The sequence below is a fragment of the Nicotiana sylvestris genome, chromosome 3 (assembly GCF_000393655.2).
Source record: "Nicotiana sylvestris chromosome 3, ASM39365v2, whole genome shotgun sequence".
Lineage (NCBI taxonomy): Eukaryota > Viridiplantae > Streptophyta > Magnoliopsida > Solanales > Solanaceae > Nicotiana > Nicotiana sylvestris.
In genome coordinates, this window is record NC_091059.1 from 8,784,988 (window position 1) to 8,808,560 (window position 23,573).

General features: G+C 36.0%; 1 protein-coding gene across 1 annotated transcript; it reads left to right on the forward strand.

The window, feature by feature from the left end:
- Positions 1-975: 975 nt before the first annotated feature.
- Positions 976-5,864, forward strand: LOC138887019 (uncharacterized). Its single transcript, XM_070168728.1, has 2 exons — positions 976-1,582; positions 5,662-5,864. Exons 1-2 carry the CDS (start codon positions 976-978, stop codon positions 5,862-5,864), a joined length of 810 nt encoding a protein of 269 aa, XP_070024829.1.
- Positions 5,865-23,573: the final 17,709 nt, after the last annotated feature.

The window sequence follows — 23,573 nt, forward strand, 5'->3', positions numbered from 1 at the left end:
ACAAATTCTAAAAAAATGGTACACTAAGAGAAATTGTTTTATTTTTTGAATTATTTCGGAGTAGTTTTCGTGAGGCAAAAATCACGTGCTCACACACCAGGTTATGAACTTTTTTGTGAAGGCGTGCCAATCTGAAAGGTCAAATGGGGCAGCACCTAAAAAGAAAACTCAAAATATTACCTAAGATAGTACAGAAGGATTTTTGCTCCAATTCTTGGATATGTTTCAGTTCTTTGTGTCATGTTTTAGGAGAATCGAGTGGCTCGCATTTTCGTTGCTCCTATGGCTAGATATGAATGTTTTCTCGCAGATGCACAAAGTTAGTAACTTCAGGCAGCTTCTGCAACCAAGGAAAAGAAACGTGACTCATTGATTAAAAAAAAGGAAAAAGAAGAAGCAAAAATCGTGGAGACGAGTTGCTCAGTTTCACGGGTGAAAACAAAGCAGTTCTATAACAAGCTTAAGGAATTTAAATTTTATTTTCTATATTTGTGTTATACTTACTGTTATGGAGACTAAAATCTTTGTGGTTTTTCTACTCCCATTTTGGAGATTAAAGCCTTCGTGGCGATTTTCTACTCCATTGGAGATTAAAATCTATGTGATTTTTTACTCCAGTTTTAAACTTTTGTTTGTATCATTCTTTTACAGAAAAATGACGAATGACAACAGAAATCAAACTATTCCGATGGTGACTTCCAATGCATCGACAAGCAGAACACCGGCATTGGCACCGGCGAAAAAACCCAGAAAAGTTTTCAGAATTGATTTCAAATGGTGGCTACAGAAGATGTTCTTCTACTTGACTACTTTAAGTCTACAGAATTCATTACGGAAGATGTTCCGGTTCTGCCCGACGAAACTCCAGAAAATGACCGTTTACTCGTGACTTAGTCGAGGAAGCATTCTGATATTCTATACAAGAATTACATTCCTAGCGAACTGGAGGACGATCTATATAACGTCTATAGTAATATGGAGACGTCAAAAAAATCGTGGGTTGCGCTTGAAAGTAAATACAAAACTGAAAATGCCGGGTTGAAGAGATTTATTGCCACTAAATTTTTAGACTACAAAATTGTGGATAGCAAGTCTGTTATTACCCAAGTTCAGGAATTGCAAGTGATTATTTATGATCTCCTTGCTGAAGATATAAGTCGAATTAATACCGATATTGAAAGTACTAAATTTATTATTTTTACTAATAGAATTGTCATTAAAGGTCTTGTCATCAATGAAACATTCCAAGTTGCAGCGATGATTGAGAAGTTGCCTCCTTTGTGGAAGGACTTCAAAAACTACTTGAAACACAAATGCAAAGAGATGTCCCTTGAAGATCTCATTGTTCGGTTGAGAATCGAAGATGACAACAAAGCTGTTGAAAAGAAAGGCTGTGGAAACTCAACAATAATGGGAGCAAACATTGCTGAAGATGCTTCTCAAAATAACAGAAAGAGGAAGACGACTTCTGGACCAAAAAATAACCCAAGCAAGAAGCGGTTCAACGGAAATTGCTACAACTGTGGAAAAGCTGGACAGAGATTTGTAGATTGTCGTGCTCCAAAGAAAGACAAGAAGAAGGGTCAAGCAAACATGGTTGATGTCACACCTCCTTTACGCGCGCCCGCCCCGAAGGGTAAATGCGCGAGGGATTTTTTCCAATTTGAGTGACAATATTCGAAATGAGATTATTTATTTAATTCAGAGTCGCCACTTGGGAAAGGTTTGACGTTTGGTGTCCCAAGTCACCGGTTTTTCTTGAATCCCAAAATCGAGGAAAATATTTGACTTTCCGAATGAAGTCTGCGAACCAGAAATTCTAAGTAAGGAATTCTGTTGACCCGAGGGAAGGTGTTAGGCACCCTCGAATCCCGTGGTTCTAGCACGGTCGCTTAAATTGTTATAATGGCTAAATATCTGATTTGAATACATGTCGTGACTTATATGCTTTTATTAAGTTTAAACTGCTTTTATTATTATCATTTATTTTTATAGAATTGCAACGTCGTAAAAATGCGTCTCGAACCACGTCACAATCAATGCACCCGTAGTTGTTAACACATTTCGACTCCGTTGAGATTTGAATTTGGGTCGAATAAATGCGCACCAGAATTTAAGAATATAATTTGATTAAATCGCGCCTAAAGAGTCTGACGCGTTATTATCTTTGGGGAAAACAGTAAAATTCACTAAACAGTCCTTCCCAAATTCTAAGTATTTATTATGATCAATTATTGAGGGCCCTGCGATTTGCATTTTTATTTGGCGAGGCTCGTCTCCTTGTTTGAAAGGATAAACCTACAGCGACTACATTTCTATTATGTTTGTCTCTAAAGAATAGAAGAAAGAAAATACATGCTAGTTAAATTAACATGCTTGGCCAGTTCTGGCCTCTTATTAGTTATTGGATTAATTATTTACGAGGTGGGGAATCGTTTCGAGCCTTATTCCATGAGCGAGCATGCTTTTAATTTGCTAAAGGAGATTAACGTACAAGATTAATGAAAAAAATGCTAAACTTACGCTGATTGTTCTTCAAGTTCGAATTTAAACTAACTTATTTGAACTAGATTAATGGAGTTAGCTACTAGAAACTGCTACTAATAGGATTTGAACATGATTCTATAGACTGCCTAATGGAATTGGTTTTAATAACGTTAGCTCAAAGGATGAAAAAGAAACTATATTACATTTGGCAAGATTAGAAATAGTACCTTATGTACAACATATAACTAAAGATGAAGTCTAGTTATTGCTATACCAACTACTCATGCATCCCACGAATTACATCATGTGTACAGCTAAACAAGCTAAACCATTGTAAATCGCAATAATTAAACAAACTAAGTTTTTAATTAGATACGAAGCTACCAGTTGTACTTCCCTATTGAGTTACAACCTAAAGATTTGCACAAATCTACTAATACTTTATAAGACTATAGATACAACACCAAATGACTGAAAAATTCTTCGCGTCTTTCATTCCATATTCGTTGTTATGTTACATCAGTGTGGGATTCAAAATGTGTACCTGGATGCTGAAGTGCAAAGAAGAAGAAGAAGGTAGAGAAGTCAGCAGCAGTAGCAAAGGATAGCAGCAACGACAACAAATACAGCAGCAATGACAACCCCAGGTAGAATAAACCAAGTAGTAACTCAATGATACAGTACCCAATGTCCAAGTAAAAGAACAAAGCCTAGTTGAGACCCAGGAAACTCCAATGTCATTCCAAACAGGTAACAGATGGATCCGATACAATAATAGAATACAGTTGCTGATTTTTCAAATACTCAAAGGAAAGATCCTAAGTCTGACAGAACCAGTAGCAGATTAATGCTAATTTCCAAACAGAAAAAGATGAGGAAAAGCAGTGTTTTCAGTTTCAATCAAACAAGCAGAAATTTCTTTTCTATCTCCCTCCCTGATTTCTGAACCCTCTTTTTCTGATTTTCAAAACTATTTTTGCTTCCTTATTTCAGAACTATATTTTCTGAGTTTCAGAACTCTCCCCCTCTCTGAACTCTCCACTGTCTGTCCTCCCTTTGACTAATGGAATCCTCCTCTATTTATCCTAGCATCAGCCCATTCAAAACAGCCTGTTAGACAAACTCAATTCCCTCACATGTTCTCCTGTTGTTCTTTCCACTCAACAGATTAAAATAAAGCCCCCTCCCATGATATTCTCCTGACAAAAACCTCTTTTCATTATTAAAATGCTTTATCATTTTATTAAACTAAACCAAACATGGGCAGCAGGAATGTATCCTGACAGCACATGCTGTCAATTATTCTAATTCCCTAACTTCTGACCAAACACATGCTGCCCAGAGTCAAAAGTGAGCATACATGCTATTAAATTGAACTACAATCTGTAATTCTTGCTAACACTAATAGCTATCCAATCCTTAGGTGATTTCTGATTCAAATAAGCACACTAACAAGTAGCTATACTCAATTCTTAATTGGATTCAAGCAAAGCTTCAGCAGAAAATGAATAACATGAGTCAAATTATTACCATTCAAGGCTGAAACTAATTGACGACATATATTGAATCGACTACACAAATTACAACACATATAATCAACAGCTAATGATTGAAATCGAACAGTATTGAGCAGGGGTTCAGATTGCACTGTCAAAACAAGAAATGACCCTGGAACTAATTAATCGATCGAAATTTATTTCAATCGATTACTCTGTTAAACACATACACTCATCAACAAATAGCAACAAAGATTCGACCAAATGAGAGGTCCGGGCAAGGACAGAACAGGCGACACAAAAAATTCAAAACAAATCAACTAAACATTTGGACACATGAACAGACATTCAACTATAACAAAGCAACAAAATGAACTGACAAGGAAAAGGAAAACAGAAATACCTTAAAGGCTTGAAAAATCAGGAGGCCTTGTCTCGGATTTGAATCGACCTTTCTTGGGGTTGAACGGACTTTAATCGAAGTGTTCTCAAACTGAGAACACTTCGATTAAGGTCCATTAGACCCTAATCTTCTGGTTTAAACGGACAAAAAACGGACTCAGGACTTCTAGGGTTCCTAAGGCAGATTTGGGATTCAGGTTGTCCTGGTTGGATTCGGACCAAACCAAGCTTGGTTTGGTCACGAGGGAGGTCAGGGGAGTGTCTAGTGTGAATCTGGGGTAGGTTGGTGTAGATCGAGGTTTTGCTCGGATCTTCAAATGAAGATTCGAGAACCTAGGGATTGATTCGAACTAAACGGTTGGTGGATTTGGATTTAGGGTGGTTGAGTGGTCTTAGGGTGTTAAAATGGTGGCCGGCGGCATTGATGCCGCCGGGTTTACGGTGAAGGGAAAGGGGGGCGGCGCTAGGGTTTCGTGGGGTTTGGGTCTAATGAGGGAGATGAAGATGAGGGAGGGGTCTGGCTTGGGGGTGCGGGGTGAGAGATGAGGGGTTATATATGGGGTGTGTGTTTTGATCCTGGCCATTGGATCAATTAACATCAACGGCCAAGATCCAAGAGCTAATCAAACGGTGTCGTTTGGTTTAGTATTGGGGTCGGGGTTGGTCCGGGTAACAAGTCGGGTATGGGGTTATGGGTGAGTGATCTGGACCATCAATCTAGTGAGATCAACGGTCCAAATTGAGGGTGACACAACGACGTCATTTGGACAGTCGTGTGGCCCGCCTAATTGGACCGGATAAAAGGGGATTCGGACTAGGTTATTTTGGTTTGGGCCTGTTCTTATTTAATTCAAACTGGCCCAATCCGAAAATCCCTTTCTTCTTTCTTCTTTTATTTCTAAAAATCTCAACTAAATTGTAAAAACAAAAACTATACAAACACTAAACAACAATTATCACACATATTAACATTTAATTAAAATAACATCACTTAATGACAAAAATAGAATAAAAGATGCATATTTTTTGTGATTTTCCTTTTAATAACCGAATTATGGTTTGATTAATTCCTAATAGTAGAATGATATCCTAAACTTACACACGACATATATTTTTTGTATTTTTGTTTGATAAGACTAAATAAACACAGACAAAATGACAAATAGCTAACAAAAAATGCCACATAAATTCCAAAAATTGTACAGCAAGGCCATTTGTTATTATTTTGATTTCTTTTGGAGTAATTGTCGTGTAAACAAAAATCACGTGGTCACAGTTGAAAAGCACGAAGATGTTGATGACTTGTGTGCTATGCTTTATGAATGCAACCTGGTGGGAAATCCTAAGGAGTGGTGGATTGATTCTGGAGCCACTCGCCATGTTTGTGCTGTTAGGGAAGCGTTTGCTACATATGCTCCTATTGGACCCAAAGAGACGCTTTCTATGGGAAATGCTGCAACGGCCAAAATTGAAGGATGAGGGAAGATATTTCTAAAAATGACTTCTAGCAAGGTGGTGACTTTGAACAACGTCCTTCATGTTCCCGAGATTAGGAAGAACTTAGTCTCTGTTGGACTTGTGTTGTTAAGAACGGTTTTAAATGTATTTTTGTATCCGATAAAGTTGTAATAAGTAAGAATGAAATGTTTGTATGAAAAGGTTATCTCACTGAGGGCCTTTTCAAGCTGAATGTAATGGTTGTTGAGAATAATAATAAAATTTCAGCTTCGTCTTACTTACTTGAGTCAAATGAACTATGTCATATACGTTTGGGTCATGTAAATTATAAAACATTACGGAAAAGGATTAACTTTGAAGTATTGCTTAAGTTTGAATGAGACAAATCAAAATGTCAAATATGTGTGGAGTCGAAGTATGTTAAACATCCTTATAAGTCACTTGAAAGAAATTCAAATCCTTTAGACTTAATTCACACAGATATTTGCGACATGAAGTCAATAGCATCTCGCGGTGGAAAGAAGTATTTCATAACTTTTATTGACGATAGTACTCGATATTGCTATGTTTACTTACTTAATAGAATAGACGCGTTCAAGCAATACAAAAATAAAGCTGAAATGCAACTTAACAAGAAAATTAAAATGATAAGAAGTGATAGGGGTGGTGAATATGAATCTCCTTTTGAAGAAATATGTTTATAATATGGAATTATTCATCAAACAATAGCCCCTTACACTCCCCAATCCAATGGAATTGCGGAAAGAAAGAATCGTTCATTAAAGGAGATGATGAACGTATTGTTGTTAAGTTCTGGTCTGCCATAGAACTTGTGGGGGGAAGCCGTTCTTACGGCTAACCGGATACTAAATCGAGTACTCTATAGCAAAACACAATCCATTCCATATGAAAAATGGAAAGGAAGGAAGCCCAACTTGAATTATTTTAAAGTGTGGGGATGTTTGGCAAAAGTGCAAGTTCCTAAACCCAAAAGGGTAAAAATAGAACCGAAAACCGTTCATTGTGTTTTCATAGGATATGCGACCAATAGTAAAGTATATCGATTTCTGGTTCATAAATCAGAAAATCCCGACATTCATAATAATACAGTTATAGAATCAGATAATGCTGGGTTTTTTGAAAATATATATCCGTATAAAAAGGAATATGAGTCGATTGGTGAACGATCTAAACGACCTCGGGAAGAAACAAAAGAAATTACATTTAATCAGAAGGATCCAAGACGTAGTAAACGTCAAAGAACGTCTACTTTATTTGGACCACATTTTGTGACTTTCTTATTAGAGGATGAGCCTCGAACATTTAAAAAAGCTATGTCTTCTTTGGCATCATTGTTTTGGAAAGAGGCAGTCAATAGTAAAATAGAAGCCATATTGAACAACCATACATCAGAATTGGTTGATCTTCCTGCTGGAAATAAACCGTTGGGTTCTAAATGGATCTTTAAGAGGAAAATGAAAGATGATGGCACTATTGATAAATATAAGGCAAGACTTGTGATCAAAGGGTATAGACAATGAGAAGGTCTTGACTATTTTGATACATACTCTCCAGTTACAAGAATTATGTCCATACGAACATTAGTAGCGTTAGTTGTAGTTTATGGTTTTGAAATTCATCAAATGGACGTTAAGATGGCCTTCTTAAATGAAGAGTTGGAGGAAGAAATCTACATGGAATAACCTGAAGGGTTTGTGGTTCCAGGTAAAGAAAAGAAGGTATGTAGATATGTTAAGTCCCTTTACGGACTAAAAAAAGCACTCAAACAATGGCATGCGAAATTTGACCAAACAATGTTGTCAAATGGTTTTAAGATAAATGAATGTGATAAATGTGTGTACATTAAAAATATCCCAAATCACATAGTCATTGTTTGCTTATATGTGGATGATATGCTGATAATGAGTAATGACATTGTCAACATAAATGCGACTAAGTGTATGCTAACTTGCAAGTTTGATATGAAGGACTTGGGAGTTGCTGATTTAATTCTGGGGTATAAGATCCATAAGACTCCTCAAGGTCTGGAATTTTCACAATCTCATTATATTAAGACAGTACTTGAAAAATTCAAGCACTTAGGGTTTAAAGTTGCAAAGACTCCAATCTTGCATTAGCAAAGAACAAAGGCCAAAATATATCACAATTGGATAATGCTCGTATGTTGGGATGCTTAATGTATATCATGAATTGTACACGATTATATATAGCTTGTGCAATAAGTAAATTGAGTCGATACACGAGCAATCCAGGTCAGTCTCATTGGATGGCAATGAAACGAGTTTTGGGATATTTAGAACATACCCAAGGCTTTGCTTTGCACTACAGTAAATATCTTGCGGTGATTGAGGGATACTGTGATGCAAATTGGATTATCGGTTCAACTGATTCTAAGTCCACAAGTGGATATGTATTCACTATTGGTGGAGGAGCGGTATCTTGGAAGTTGTCCAAACAAACTTGTATTACCTGCTCTAGGCTGAATTTATTGCCTTAGATAAAGCCGGTGAAGAAGCTTAATGGCTCCGAAATTTCTTGGAAGACATTCCCTTTTGGCCCAAACCGTTGGCACCAATATACATACATTGCGATAGTCAAGCGACAATTGGAAGGGCTGGGAGCATTTTGTATAACGGTAAATCTCGTCATATACGACAAAGACATAAAATCGTTAGGTAATTGCTCTCTAGAGGAATTATCAAGATTGATTATGTAAAGTCAAGCGATAATGTGTCAGATGCACTTACAAAAGGCCTAACTAGAGAGGTAGTTGAGAAATCATCGAGAGGAATGTGACTATGGTCGAGAAGAAGTCATTGTGGTGGTAACTCTACCTAGAAGACTGGAGATCCCAAGATCTAGGTTCAAGGAGATCAAACAAAGTCATTAATGACGGTTCAACATTGTCAACAAATTTTGGTCCATTCTCGTAATGAGACAATGTTCAGTACTAAGGATAAACATTAAGTTTTTTAATGATTTCTAAATTTGATACGGGGTATATCAAATAGTGTAGTTTAGTTGGGTGATTTATGACTTAGGAGTGTGATCAGAATTGGTTTTGGAGGTCCAATGTAGAATTAGGCTTGAATTGGTGAAGTTAGTATTTTGGCGATTTCCGGTTGGTAGGTGAGATTTTGATCCGAGGGTCAGAATGAAATTTAGAGAGTTGTTGTAGCTTCGTTATGTCATTTTTGATGTGTGTGAAAAATTTTAGGTCATTCGAACGTGGTTTGGTTGCGTTTTTGATCGAAAGCGTATTTCGGAAGTTTTTAGAAAACTTAGGCTTGAATTCAATGTGAATTGATGGATTTGGTGTTGTTTGAGGTGTTTTGATGATTGGAACAAGTTTGAATGAGGTTTTAGGATGTGTTGGTGCTTTTGGCTGAGGTCCCAGGGCCCTCGAGTGAGTTTCGGATGGTCAATCAGACCATTTTGGAGTTTGAAAGTTGCAGAAAAATCTGCCCAGCTGTTGCAGAGAATTATCTCTTCGCATTCGCGAGCGGAGCCTTGCGTTCGCATAGAAGAATTTGAGGAAGGACAGAATTAAGCCTTCGCGTTCGTGAGAGGTGACTCGCGTTCGCGGAAGGCTAGGAGTTGTGCTTCGCATTCGCATGAGGCTGTCCACGTTCGCGTTCGTGTCAGGTGTCTCGCGTTCGCGAAGGTTAAGCTAGAGGAGGCATCGTATTCACGACTGGCATGTCGTGTTCGCGTAAGGTAAAAGTTGGTCAACGTAAATTTGTGCTACGCGAATGCGAGAGGTTGACCGTGTTCGCGAAGAAGGTAAGTCAGGCCTGGGCAGAGTGTTTTTAAGTCGTTTTGTCCGCAATTTTGGGTCTATTTTCACCCATGGCTACTCGTTTTTGGAGATTTTTGAAGGAAATTAAAGAGGGATTCAAGAGGAATCGACTTGAGATAAGAATCTTGATCTTAAAACTCGATTATATTGTGAAATCTACCTAGAAATTCATGGAAAACTAAGCCTAAAATTGAAGAACTAGGGCTTGAGAAATTGGACTTTTAAATTGGGATTTGAAGGACCATTTGAGGTCGGATTTGAGAACTTTTGATATGTATGAACTCGTGGGAGGATAAGGAACCCGTTGATGTAAAAATTTCTGAGTTTCGAGAAGCGGGTCCGGGGCTCGGGTTTTGCTAATTTCAGGATTTTTGATATTTTTTGATTGTTTTTGCTTGGGCTTTGTTCCCTTAGCATATTATGACGTATTCGTTCTGATTTTGGATAGATTCGACATGCGTGGAGACCGATTCGAGGGGCAAAGGTGTCGCGAGCTAGAGTTGTAGCTGGTTCGAGGTAAGTAATGATTGTAAATGATGTTCTGAGGATTTGAAACCCTAGATTACACATCGTTGTGCTATGTTGAGGTAACTTACACGCTAGATGACGAGCGTGGGGTAGAGCACCGCTGGGGATTGTGACTTAGTCAATTCCGAACGATTATTTTAATGCGTAATTGATAGTTAATTGTTTGATGTTATTATATTTTGGGTTGTATGCCATATTTGAGGCCTTGTGCCGACCTGCTGAGATCCTTAGGGGCACTTCACTATTTTTCCTCACTCTATTTGTTTTGAAAGCATATCCTCAGTCATGTTTTACCTGTTTATTGTTTAAATCTGGTTTACCACTTTATTTCTTAAAAATATGAAAACTGTTTGGGCTGAGTTCCCTATTTTACTGATGGTCCGAGTGATCGTGAGGTTGATGACTGAGATGGATCGAGAGTCTGATTGTGAGGTTAATGACTTAGAGAGTCCGAGAGCTTGGTTGTGAGGATTATATAGTTATGGATAGGGTTGCACGCCGCAACAATATATATATATGTATATATATATATATATATATATATATATATATATATATATATATATATATATATATGGATCGGGTTGTACACCGCAGCGATACTTATATGGATCGGGCTGCATGTTGCAACGATATGTTGGATCGGGTTGCACGCCGCAGCGATATAATGCTTGGGCTGTAGGAGCCCCTCAGGAGTCTGCACACCCCCCAGCGAGCACCGTCGACGAGATATATGGATCGGGCTGCACGCCACAACGATATATTGATCAGGCTGCGCGTCGCAGCGGTTACTATATGGTACCTATTGAGCGTGAGTGTTTAGTGTGACCATTGATTTAGTAAGAGTTGAGTCACGAGTGACTGAGAGGCTAGCCCGAGGGGCGATAGATATATACATGCACCTGAGTGATGCTTTGCCTGAGAGGCCTGTTTATGAACTTATTGATTTTCACTCCTTTTTAAAATGAGTTTCTATCGAATACGTTGATTTATTGACTGTTTTCACTCATCTTTATATTGAGCCTCTATTGAAAGTGTTGAACAAATGTTTTAAAACAACTTTCATTTAAGCGGGGGTTCATGAGATGTTCAGAATTTGATCACTGATTTGGCTTTGTTATTTCCACTGAGATTTTCATGTTATGAGGTGTTTATGATTCCTGTTTTGCCCGAGGGGCTATTTACGAACTATGTTTTGCCCGAGGGGCCGATGATGGTTTTTCATCTCTTTTATTATAAATGGCATTGAACCCCTACTGAAACTGTCAGAAAGCATTTTCAAATGATTTTTACCAAAAGGCTGGATTTTAATAAGATGATCGACTCGTATTCTGAATTAGCAGCCTCTGTGCTTATGGAGTTATCATGAATGTGGATTCATTGTTTCCTACTGCTCAGTCTTTATTTACTCTTATTACTTACTGGGTTGGAGTACATTACTCCCTGCACCTCGTGTGCAGATTCAGGTATTTCAAAACCCGGTAGCGGGTATTGAGTGCTCAGACGCGGAATCATCAGAGTTAGAAAGGTGGCTGCACGACGTTCGCAACACTATTTCTTCATCTCATTTCCATTTCTGTACTTTGTGCACTTGATTGTTTTGTTGTATTCAGACCTTGGTAGATGCTCATGACTAGTGACACCCTGATGTCGGGCTTGTGTAATTATTCTGTATTGTTCTTTTAAATGTTCATTATGAGATTAATGGTTTATAAATGGTATAAAAACCACTTTTAAATGGAAAATGGTTGATTTGGGAATTGTGTCGGCTGGCCTTGTCTTCATAAGAGGCGCCATCATAACCGGGTCCGGTTTGGGGTCGTGACAAGAATTCCATACTAGACATGGCAATTTCGTTTTCTTATAAGAAAATTTCTTTGTGCCAAGGGAAAAGCCCCACCAACTTAATTGTCTATATAATAATCTTGTTGTTGTTAGAAAATTGAATTTATAAAATAATTCTAGAGAAAATAAAATAACATATAAACAGAAATATTAACGAAACAGAAGTTAATTCGAGCCCATTGAATTCATAGTGTTTCCTTAAGGAATTTAACCCCCTCCTAGTACCCAATGTTGTGGATTATTTCCTCCCAGGATAGAACGAATTATGCACTAATGTAGTGGTACTTCAAACCCCAATGTTTCAGCGAACACAAAGTTCGGTAGCAAATCACACTTACTGTTACTTTCTTTGAAGTTAAAACAATGCAGAAGAAATGAGGAGAACTCAGAAAATCGTATGGAAAATCTAAGAGAATGGACTGGTATTTATAGCTAATGTTGAGCTCAAACTGAAAAGGTACAACTCTTCAGAAGGGCTGTTTATTTAAAATGGCCATAACATAAATGCCATAAAATAATAGCTATTTACGCAACAATAAACCGGGAATTGAATACTCGTTGGATTTAATATTGATTTTTCGTTTCCAAAAAAAATAAATATTTAATAACATTTATGTTAATATTTACTATTAACAAATAAATTTGGTCCAAAAAATTAATCAATCAATCGATCATTTGACCAAATCCAAATCTAAATCCAAACCGAATCCGAAGCTGAAGCCCAAGCCCAGCCAAGCGAGCGATGACGACGGAGGCGCGAGACTTGCCTTCTTCTTAACTCTTTAAGAGCTAGAAGAAGAGCAAATTTTTTGATTAATTTTTTGGACCAAATTTATTTGTTAATAGTAAATATTAACATAAATATTATTAAATATCTGTTTTTTTTTTTGTAAACGAAAAATCAATATTAAATCCAACGAGTATTCAATTCCCGGTTTATTGTTGCGTAAATAGCTATTTATTTTATGGCCATTTTAAATAAACAACCCTTCTGAAGAGTTGTACCTTTTCAGTTTGAGCTCAACATTAGCTTTAAATACCAGTCCATTCTCTTAAATTTTCCATACGATTTTCTGAGTTCACCTCCTTTCTTCTGCATTGTTTTAACTTCAAAGAAAGTAACAGTAAGTGTGATTTGCTACCGAACTTTGTGTTCGCTGAAACATTGGGGTTTGAAGTACCACTACATCAGTGTATAATTCGTTATATCCTGGGAGGAAATAATCCACAACATTGGGTACTAGGAGGGGGTTAAATTCCTTAAGGAAACACTATGAATTCAATGGGCTCGAATTAACTTCTGTTTCGTTTATATTTCTGTTTATATATTATTTTATTTTCTCTAGAATTATTTTACAAATACAATTTTCTAACAACAACGAGGTTATTATATAGACAATTAAGTTGGTGGGGCTTTTCCCTTGGTGTAAGCACGTGATTTTTGCCCTATATGAGAATTACTCCCAAAAATTCAAAATAAAATGATTTTTCTTTGTGTGCAATTTTAGAATTTTTGTGACATTTTTGGATAATTATTTGTGTTTGTCTGTGCATGTTTATTTGTTAAATTAATAAAAATACAAAAATATGTCGCATTTTGCATGTGGGATTTAATTCTACAATTGTTAGTAATTAAGTTTGTTTTACAAAAATTAAAAATTACAAAATAGGCATCTTTTGCATTTTTAGCATTTAATGTCCAAATATACAATTTTATGCTTAATTATTACTTAATTGTGCGTTAATTGTTATTGGGAGTTAATTTGCGCTTTTATAACTTAATTTAGTTCTTAATAATAATTTAAGTATTTTTATAATTTAGTTTTAGAAAAATAAAAGAAGAAAAGAGAGCAAAAATACAAAGAAAAATCGGATTGGGCCACTTCTTCAATTGTAAGCCACAGGCCCAAAAAATAGTCCAACCTTCCCCACGACCCGGTCCATTTCAATCCGGGTCGACCCAATCCATAACCCAAATACCCAACACCCCCCTATCTTACACAAAACAAAACAAAAACCAAAAAAAAAGAAACCCTAAAAAAAACAAAACCTAAACTACCTGCCCCCTCCCCTCTCTTCATCCTCTCCAAGCTCCCCATCTATGGCTGCCCCTTCCCCTCCATTCTCACCACCCAAACACGGCTATTGCCCGCTTCTTTGTCTTCCATCTTCAACAAAAACAACCACCCTTCCCAGCCGTGAACCAACCTAGCACCACGACCAAACTACCATTGTTGTGACTTCTTATTTTTCTTCCCATGGCTACTTCTTCTTTTTCTTCTCCTTCCATCTTCACCATGACCATGGATGTTGCGTTGCTGCGTTTTCTGCTTCACGACCAGCTGACCTCCAGCTGCATCGCGCAAGCTGCCATGTTACAGCTTCTTCATCGGCCCCGACCAAACGACCCTACTGTGTCATCGCTAATGTTGTACTGTTGCTTCGTCTGCATCTTCTTCACCATGGCCTAAGCCTCGTCGACCTCCAACAAAGAACACCCAAGAACTCACCCTGCTGCTTCCATGACCACACACACATACACGGAGGAAAAGCGAGACAGTCCGGTTAAAGTCCGGCGAAGTTCTGTCAAGGTTTCGTTTGGTTTTCGTTTGAGTCCGTTGTGTGTTGTTTTGAGTTCGTCAAGTTTAAAAGGAAGGGGAGTTTATCGTTGAAGGCAAGATCCGTTAGGGCGTTGGTAGTCTTGGTACGATAATCATTTTCGGACAGATTTATTTTCATTCAAGTTCTTCGTCGTTGGTCATTTACGGTTAGTTGGTTTAAGTTTTATTTCGTCCGTAATTTGTTTGATATTTTCAGATTTAAAATTAGTATAAGTTTGTTTTATTTTTCTTATATAATTTTAGATAAAAATGGTTAGTTTGATTATGTTGTTGTTAGATTCAAATTGAAGTTTAATTAATTATTTTCAGATTGTTTCATGTGTTTTATGTATTTTCAGAAATTGTTAATGATGTTAGATTCAAGTTTAAATTCATAATTGTTTCTTCTTAGGTTTTGTTTTGTTATTTGCCTAAAAGAATTTAGTTGTAATAGGGAAATATGTTGGTTTAATCATTTGAATCCGTCATGTTTTGTTGTTTAAAATAGATTTAATTCATGTTCATCTTTGTTTGAAATTCATTTTTAATCCAGTGATTTTTATGTGAGTTTGTTTTGGTTTTTTGATTTGTTAATTTAGTTTGAATCATGTTGTTAATATTATGGTCTTTTTTGCTCATTCATTTTTGGTTTAAGTGATTGGTTCCCAATATGGTTAATTCATTTGATGTTGTTCATCTGTGTTCATATGAGTTGTTGTTTGAATTTGTGTAGAAATTGGTCATATTGGCTATATTTTGGTTGAGTTTGATTAATTGATTGGTTATAGCTGATGGGGGTAGTTTGGTAAATTGCAGTACGTTCAGGGGTAAAATGGTAATTGCAATAAAGTCGGAGGGGTAGTTTAGGAATTGTACATTTTGTAATTCTTTATGTCAAGCATGGGGGACAAAATGTAATGGGGTGTGGGTGGTATAATTGTTTATGTTAGGCATGGGGGACAAGACATGGGTTGAGAATAATTCTTTAGTTTAATATAGTGGGGGACAAAACATAAGGTAGTGGATAAAAAAGGGGGATGAGTAGGAAGATAATGGGTTTGGTAGGATAAAGTGTGGTTTTATTAATGGATTAAAGGGTTTGGGATGAGAATAAATAGAGAAACTTGATCAGATTTTGGGAAAGAGTTTTTAGAGGGGCGAACAGAGAAGAATAGAGAGAATAAGAGAGAAAAAAGAGCTGAATATTTAAGAGAGAAAGAAAAATTCCGAAAAATATTTAAACTTTCAAAAAAAAAAAACTAAAAAAAAATCTTCTGCTTTCTTTCATTGTTTGAAATCAGCATTAATTGTTGTTGTTTCATCGAAACTTGAAACTTTTGTTTTGGGATTACTACTCCACCGGTTTGCAAACTCGGTTTCTGGGTTGTTATTGTTGCTGAACTGTTGTTGTTGTGCTGTATTGTTATTACTGCTGCTGATTCTCATCTTCATCTTCTTTTGTTTCCAATACCAGGTACACGACTGTAATACTAGCTATTGCAAGCTAATAATGTGGAAGCATGAATACATATGAAGAATGAAATTTTGAAGTTTTAATTTCGTTTTTCTTTGTTCCTTTTGTTGATTGTATTTAAGCTATTTCATGTATTACTGAATAATAATTGGAATAAGAAAAAATAACATAAGTTACTCTTTAATTAATTAGTTTGGGAAAACGGGTTAATTCACTAGTTATGAAGGTTTCAAGATTATCAACAGTAGGTTAATCATAAATAAGTAGCTAAATTAAGCTAAGGCATGAATTTAAATTAAATTTCGTAAATTAGGCATTAAGGCATGATTTGAATTCAAGCAAGATTAGAAGAACGTTTAAGTCTAATAAACTTTCTAATAAGCTTTAGTAATTATGGTTAAATCTAGTTTCAAATGGTTGTGAATAATTAATCTAAATAATTATTTTTATAACAATGCTGAGTTATATTTGATTCTTTTGGATATTAGTTGTCGAATTTTTATTTTATTTATAATTTCGAAATTTTGAGCAAAATTCCTTTTTCATCAATATTTGTATTAATCTAGCAATTAGCATGCCATGTTTTCTTAAAATAATAAAAAATCTAGTAATTAATTAGGATTTTATTTCTTTATTTTAGAGACTAATTTTTATAGAAAATGTAGTCGCTTTAAGATTTGTCCATTTAAAATAAATGAGATAGAGCTTCGCTTAATAAAATGTATAGATTGCGGGGCCCTCAATAAATGTACATTTAATTGCTTAGAATTCGGGAGGAGTCGTTTTAGCAAATTTCACGGCCCTACCCAAAATAATGATACGCTAGTCGCTTTAGGCGCGTATTTAATAAGTTATCTTCTTAAACTCGGGTGCGTATTTCATGCGACCCAAATCCAAATCCCAAAACATTGAATAAAAATATGTTCCGGATTGCGGGTGCATTTCATGTAACGTAATCCAAAGACATATTTTAAACAATGTTCACATTCTTGTAAAAATAATAATAACAATTATGAAAGCGGTAAAAAGATAAAATTTGCACATAAGTTCATATTTGTATAAAATCAGATAATCAAGCCGAATATAACAGTTGAGCGACCGTGCTAGAACCACGGAACTCGGGAATGCCTAACACCTTCTCCCGGGTTAACAGAATTCCTTATCCGGATTTCTGGTTCGCGGACTGTAATACAGAGTCATTCTTTTCCTCGATTCGGGATTAAATTGGTGACTTGGGACACCCTAAATCTCCCAAGTGGCGACTCTGAAATAAATAAACAAATCCCATTTCGATTGTCCTTTAATTGGAAAAAACTCCTTCACCCCTCGCGGGGGCGAAAAAGGAGGTGTGACAGCTCTGGCGACTCTGCTGGGGATCGAACCCATAATCTCTGGTTTCGCAGACCAGCAGAGTCGCCAGAGCTGTTACACCTCCTTTTTCTGCCCCCGCGAGGGGTGAAGGAGTTTGGTAGGATAAAATGTGGTTTTATTAATGGATTAAAGGGTTTGGGATGGGAATAAATAGAGAAACTTGATCAGATTTTGGGAGAGAGTTTTTAGAGGGACGAACAGAGAATAATAGAGAGAATAAGAGAGAGAAAAAAGAGCTGAATATTTAAGAGAGAAAGAAAAATTCCGAAAAATATTTAAACTTTCAAATAAAAAAAAAACTAAAAAGAATCTTCTGCTTTCTTTCATTGTTTGAAATCAGCATTAATTGTTGTTGTTTCATCAAAGCTTGAAGCTTTTGCTTTTGGATTACTACTCCACCGGTTTGCAAACTCGGTTCCTGGGTTGTTACTGTTGCTGGACTGTTGTTGCTGTGCTGTATTGTTATTACTGCTGCTGATTCTCATCTTCATCTTCTTTTGTTTCCAATACCAGGTACACGACTGTAATACTAGCTATTGCAAGCTAATAATGTGGAAGCATGAATACATATGAAGAATGAAATTTTGAAGTTTTAATTTAGTTTTTCTTTGTTCCTTTTGTTGATTGTATTTAAGCTATTTCATGTATTACTGAATAATAATTGGAATAAGAAAAAATAACATAAGTTACTCTTTAATTAATTAGTTTGGGAAAACGGGTTAATTCACTAGTTATGAAGGTTTCAAGATTATCAACAGTAGGTTAATCATAAATAAGTAGCTAAATTAAGCTAAGGCATGAATTTAAATTAAATTTCGTAAATTAGGCATTAAGGCATGATTTGAGTTCAAGCAAGATTAGAAGAACGTTTAAGTCTAATAAACTTTCTAATAAGCTTTAGTAATTATGGTTAAATCTAGTTTCAAATGGTTGTGAATAATTAATCTCAATAATTTTTTTTATAACAATGCTGAGTTATATTTGATTCTTTTGGATATTAGTTGTCGAATTTTTATTTTATTTATAATTTCGAAATTTTGAGCAAAATTCCTTTTTCATCAATATTTGTATTAATCTAGCAATTAGCATGCCATGTTTTCTTAAAATAATAAAAAAGCTAGTAATTAATTAGGATTTTATTTCTTTATTTTAGAGACTAATTTTTATAGAAAATGTAGTCGCTTTAAGATTTGTCCATTTAAAATAAATGAGATAGAGCTTCGCTTAATAAAATGTATAGATTGCGGGGCCCTCAATAAATGTACATTTAATTGCTTAGAATTCGGGAGGAGTCGTTTTAGCAAATTTCACGGCCCTACCCAAAATAATGATACGCTAGTCGCTTTAGGCGCGTATTTAATAAGTTATCTTCTTAAACTCGGGTGCGTATTTCATGCGACCCAAATCCAAATCCCAAAACATTGAATAAAAATATGTTCCGGATTGCGGGTGCATTTCATGTGACGTAATCCAAAGACATATTTTAAACAATGTTCACATTCTTGTAAAAATAATAATAACAATTATGAAAGCGGTAAAAAGATAAAATTTGCACATAAGTTCATATTTGTATAAAATCAGATAATCAAGCTGAATATAACAGTTGAGCGACCGTGCTAGAACCACGGAACTTGGGAATGCCTAACACCTTCTCCCGGGGTAACAAAATTCCTTATCCGGATTTCTGGTTCGCGGACTATAATACAGAGTCATTCTTTTCCTCGATTCGGGATTAAATTGGTGACTTGGGACACCCTAAATCTCCCAAGTGGCGACTCTGAAATAAATAAACAAATCCCATTTCGATTGTCCTTTAATTGGAAAAAACTCCTTCACCCCTCGCGGAGGCGGAAAAAGGAGGTGTGACAGCTCTGGCGACTCTGCTGGGGATCGAACCCATAATCTCTGGTTTCGCAGACCAGCAGAGTCGTCAGAGCTGTTACACCTCCTTTTTCTGCCCCCGCGAGGGGTGAAGGAGTTTGGTAGGATAAAATGTGGTTTTATTAATGGATTAAAGGGTTTGGGATGGGAATAAATAGAGAAACTTGATCAGATTTTGGGAGAGAGTTTTTAGAGGGACGAACAGAGAATAATAGAGAGAATAAGAGAGAGAAAAAAGAGCTGAATATTTAAGAGAGAAAGAAAAATTCCGAAAAATATTTAAACTTTCAAATAAAAAAAAACTAAAAAAAATCTTCTGCTTTCTTTCATTGTTTGAAATCAGCATTAATTGTTGTTGTTTCATCAAAGCTTGAAGCTTTTGCTTTTGGATTACTACTCCACCGGTTTGCAAACTCGGTTCCTGGGTTGTTACTGTTGCTGGACTGTTGTTGCTGTGCTGTATTGTTATTACTGTTGCTGATTCTCATCTTCATCTTCTTTTGTTTCCAATACCAGGTACACGACTGTAATACTAGCTATTGCAAGCTAATAATGTGGAAGCATGAATACATATGAAGAATGAAATTTTGAAGTTTTAATTTAGTTTTTCTTTGTTCCTTTTGTTGATTGTATTTAAGCTATTTCATGTATTACTGAATAATAATTGGAATAAGAAAAAATAACATAAGTTAGTCTTTAATGAATCGGTTTGGCAAAACGGGTTAATTCACTAGTTATGAAGGTTTCAAGATTATCAACAGTAGGTTAATCATGAATAAGTAGCTAAATTTAGCTAAGGCATGAATTTAAATTAAATTTCGTAAATTAGGCATTAAGGCATGATTTGTGTTCAAGCAAGATTAGAAGAACGTTTAAGTCTAATAAACTTTCTAATAAGGTTTAGTAATTATGGTTAAATCTAGTTTCAAATGGTTGTGAATAATTAATTTCAATAATTTTTTTTTATAACAATGCTGAGTTATATTTGATTCTTTTGGATATTAGTTGTCGAATTTTTATTTTATTTATAATTTCAAAATTTTGAGTAAAATTCCTTTTTCATCAATATTTGTATTAATCTAGAAATTAGCATGCCATGTTTTCTTAAAATAATAAAAAGCTAGTAATTAATTAGGATTTTCTTTTTTTATTTTAGAGACTAATTTTTATAGAAAATGTAGTCGCTTTAAGATTTGTCCATTTAAAATAAATGAGATGAGCCTCGCTTAATAAAATGTATAGATTGCGGGGCCCTCAATAAATGTACATTTAATTGCTTAGAATTCGGGAGGAGCCGTTTTAGCAAATTTCACGGCCCTACCCAAAAATAATGATAGGCGCGTATTTAATAAGTTATCTTCTTAAACTCGGGTGCGTATTTCATGCGACCCAAATCCAAATCCCAAAACATTGAATAAAAATGTGTTCCGGATTGCGGGTGCATTTCATGTGACGTAATCCAAAGACATGTTTTAAACAATGTTCACATTCTTGTAAAAATAATAATAACAATTATGAAAGCGGTAAAAAGATAAAATTTGCACATAAGTTCATATTTGTATAAAATCAGATAATCAAGCCGAATATAATAGTTGAGCGACCGTGCTAGAACCACGGAACTCGGGAATGCCTAACACCTTCTCCCGGGTTAACAGAATTCCTTATCCGGATTTCTGGTTCGCGGACTGTAATACAGAGTCATTCTTTTCCTCGATTCGGGATTAAATTGGTGACTTGGGACACCCTAAATCTCCCAAGTGGCGACTCTGAAATAAATAAACAAATCCCGTTTCGATTGTCCTTTAATTGGAAAAAACTCCTTCACCCCTCGCGGGGGCGAAAAAGGAGGTGTGACAGCTCTGGCGACTCTGCTGGGGATAAGACCCAGAATCTCTGGTTCAGGGTTTAAGAATTCGAGCTTAAAATAACTGTTATGGTTGGCTTTGTTTGTTATCGGATTTTTTTTACGTATTCATGCTTAATGTGCTAAATTCTGCTTTTTACCGCTTTAATATTATCTGAATTGTGCATATAAAACTGCTACGAAACCCTCCATCCTTCTGAGTCTTCTGAATTTATGGTGCACACGTGCGCGTGGCCCACCTTTCTGTTAGAAGTCATAGCAAATAAGACGAAGTTGGGACAAGTAACTAGGCCGGGTAGACTTTTGTGCTCCCGGTACGTTGCCCCCACTTCGGCTCAAGCTGTCCGCTTGGGTAAGCCAGGGCTAGAACAATATGCCTCAGGTTTTTCACTTAGAATAACTCAGCTTCATGCCGGATCCCTAGTAGGAACGTTTGTTTGCATCACGTGCATTTGACTTTGGAGGCTCAACACAGGGGTTGGGTCTGTCTAGGACAGGTGTACCAAAAATGAAAATGACCATCCTGATGCATCTTACTTACTGCTACTTGCGCATTTATTTGATTTGGACTTGTGTGTTGACTGACTTTTGAATATCAGGAATAATATTTTGAAATTGAAAAAAATAGCGGTTAGAGAATTGATTGATTATTTTTGAAAAAACCCAACGCCCGAATACCGTCAAAACTCTGTCGAAATTTTGAGAAAATAATAAAAAGAAAATTTGTCTTATTAGTTTGTTTTATTAAAAGCAAAGGAAAAATAGAAAAAAAAAAGTCGTTGTTCTGTCTTATTTTTCAAAAAAATAAAATAAAAAATAAAAAACAAAAATAGTTTGTCTTCCCCTGAAAAATGACAATGAAAAAGAGTCTTACTTTTAAAATAGTTTTTTATTTGTTTCTGAAAATGCCAAAATGAAGATGAAAAAAGTCGTGCTGTGAAAGTGGTTTTGTTATTTGCTGCTGAAAAGGAAAAAAAAATCATGTTTTAAAATAGTTCAGTTAATTACCCGAACTACGCGGGTTTGATTCTCACCGGATGTGAGATACGTAGGCAACCCTCATCGGGTCCAACCCCCCTCTTTGCTAAAATAACCAAAAATAAACAAATAAATAATAATAAAAAAAAGTCAAAATTTTAATTTTGTCGTTAAGAAGTCGGGTGACGTTGTTTTGACAAAACATAGCCGAATGTTCCCGAAAGGGATGCCGAAAGGCTGACTTTGTATAAACAGCCACCTTTGGGTCATTTTTTAAGATTTGGTCTAGTGGACCCCCCACAGCCTTAAAAATCTTCGTCCCCGAGGCGTTGAAAGGCCGTGTTTGCAATATTGAGTTTTCTATTTTTGAAAAAATGATAAAAAGAGTCATAAATACCGGGTGATGCTGTTTTTGTCAAAAATAGCCGAATGTTCCCGAAAGGGATGCCGGAAGGCTGACTTTGCATAAACCGCCACCTTTTGGGTCATGTTTAAGATTTGGTCCAGTTGACCCACACAGCCTTAAAAATCTTCGTCCCTGAGGCGCTGAAGGGTCGTGTTTGCAACACCAGGTTTTTATTATAATTTGAAAAAAAAAGAGTCAGCAGTCAGGTGAATACCGTTTGGATTTTTTGTCAAAAACAAGCCGAGCCAGCTTCGGCCGCGTCTTAAACCGTTCTTGCCGAAATAGCCTTAGAGTATCTTTCAGTTGTCGAAAGGCTATTTTCGTAAAAGAATGGGTAAGTTTGTAAAGTGTCATAAAATAATCATCCCCGGCCTCAAAATTCATGTGAAATTTGGAAGGGGCCACATTTGCAAAGAATAACCGTTTGGTTGCATTTGTCAAACGGGGAAAGGAAGCTAGACTTTTTGTTTTGGAAGTATAAATCTTTTGGCTAGAATATGTGGGTTGTTTGATTTTTGAGTTTGTTGGTCATCTTTCAACCTTTGAAACCCAGTTTGTTTTATTATAAAAAATTGATAAAGAAAAAAAGTGTCTCATTGTTGTTACCTTTCATTTTGTCCGAACTACGCAAGGTCTGATTCATGCAGGGGCATGATACGTAGGCAATCTCCATAAGATTCTACCACAACAAAAAAAAAGAAAAAAATGAAAATGAAAACCAAAAACACAAAAAAATGAAAAAGAATCGAAAAAGGAGACAAAGAAAAAAGAAAAAGATGTTAATAATGGGGACCGACTGAGTCCATTCTAACCTGTTTTGTTTTGAATCGTAAAGAAAGTTAAGGTGGTTGGTTTGTGGTAAGCCGGACAATGACACCCAGAATATCGCGCAGAATCGTTTACCTGCACATCATGATACACACTTTGCGGGGATCAGGCCTGATAGCAGAAACACTCAAATCC

Excerpts from the sequence above, each read along its gene's own strand:
- LOC138887019 (XM_070168728.1), top strand. The coding sequence starts at position 976 with ATGGAGACGTCAAAAAAATCGTGGGTTGCGCTTGAAAGTAAATACAAA. Across the intron at positions 1,583-5,661 it reads AAAGAAAGACAAGAAGAAGG|TTGAAAAGCACGAAGATGTT; the intron begins GTCAAGCAAACA and ends ACGTGGTCACAG.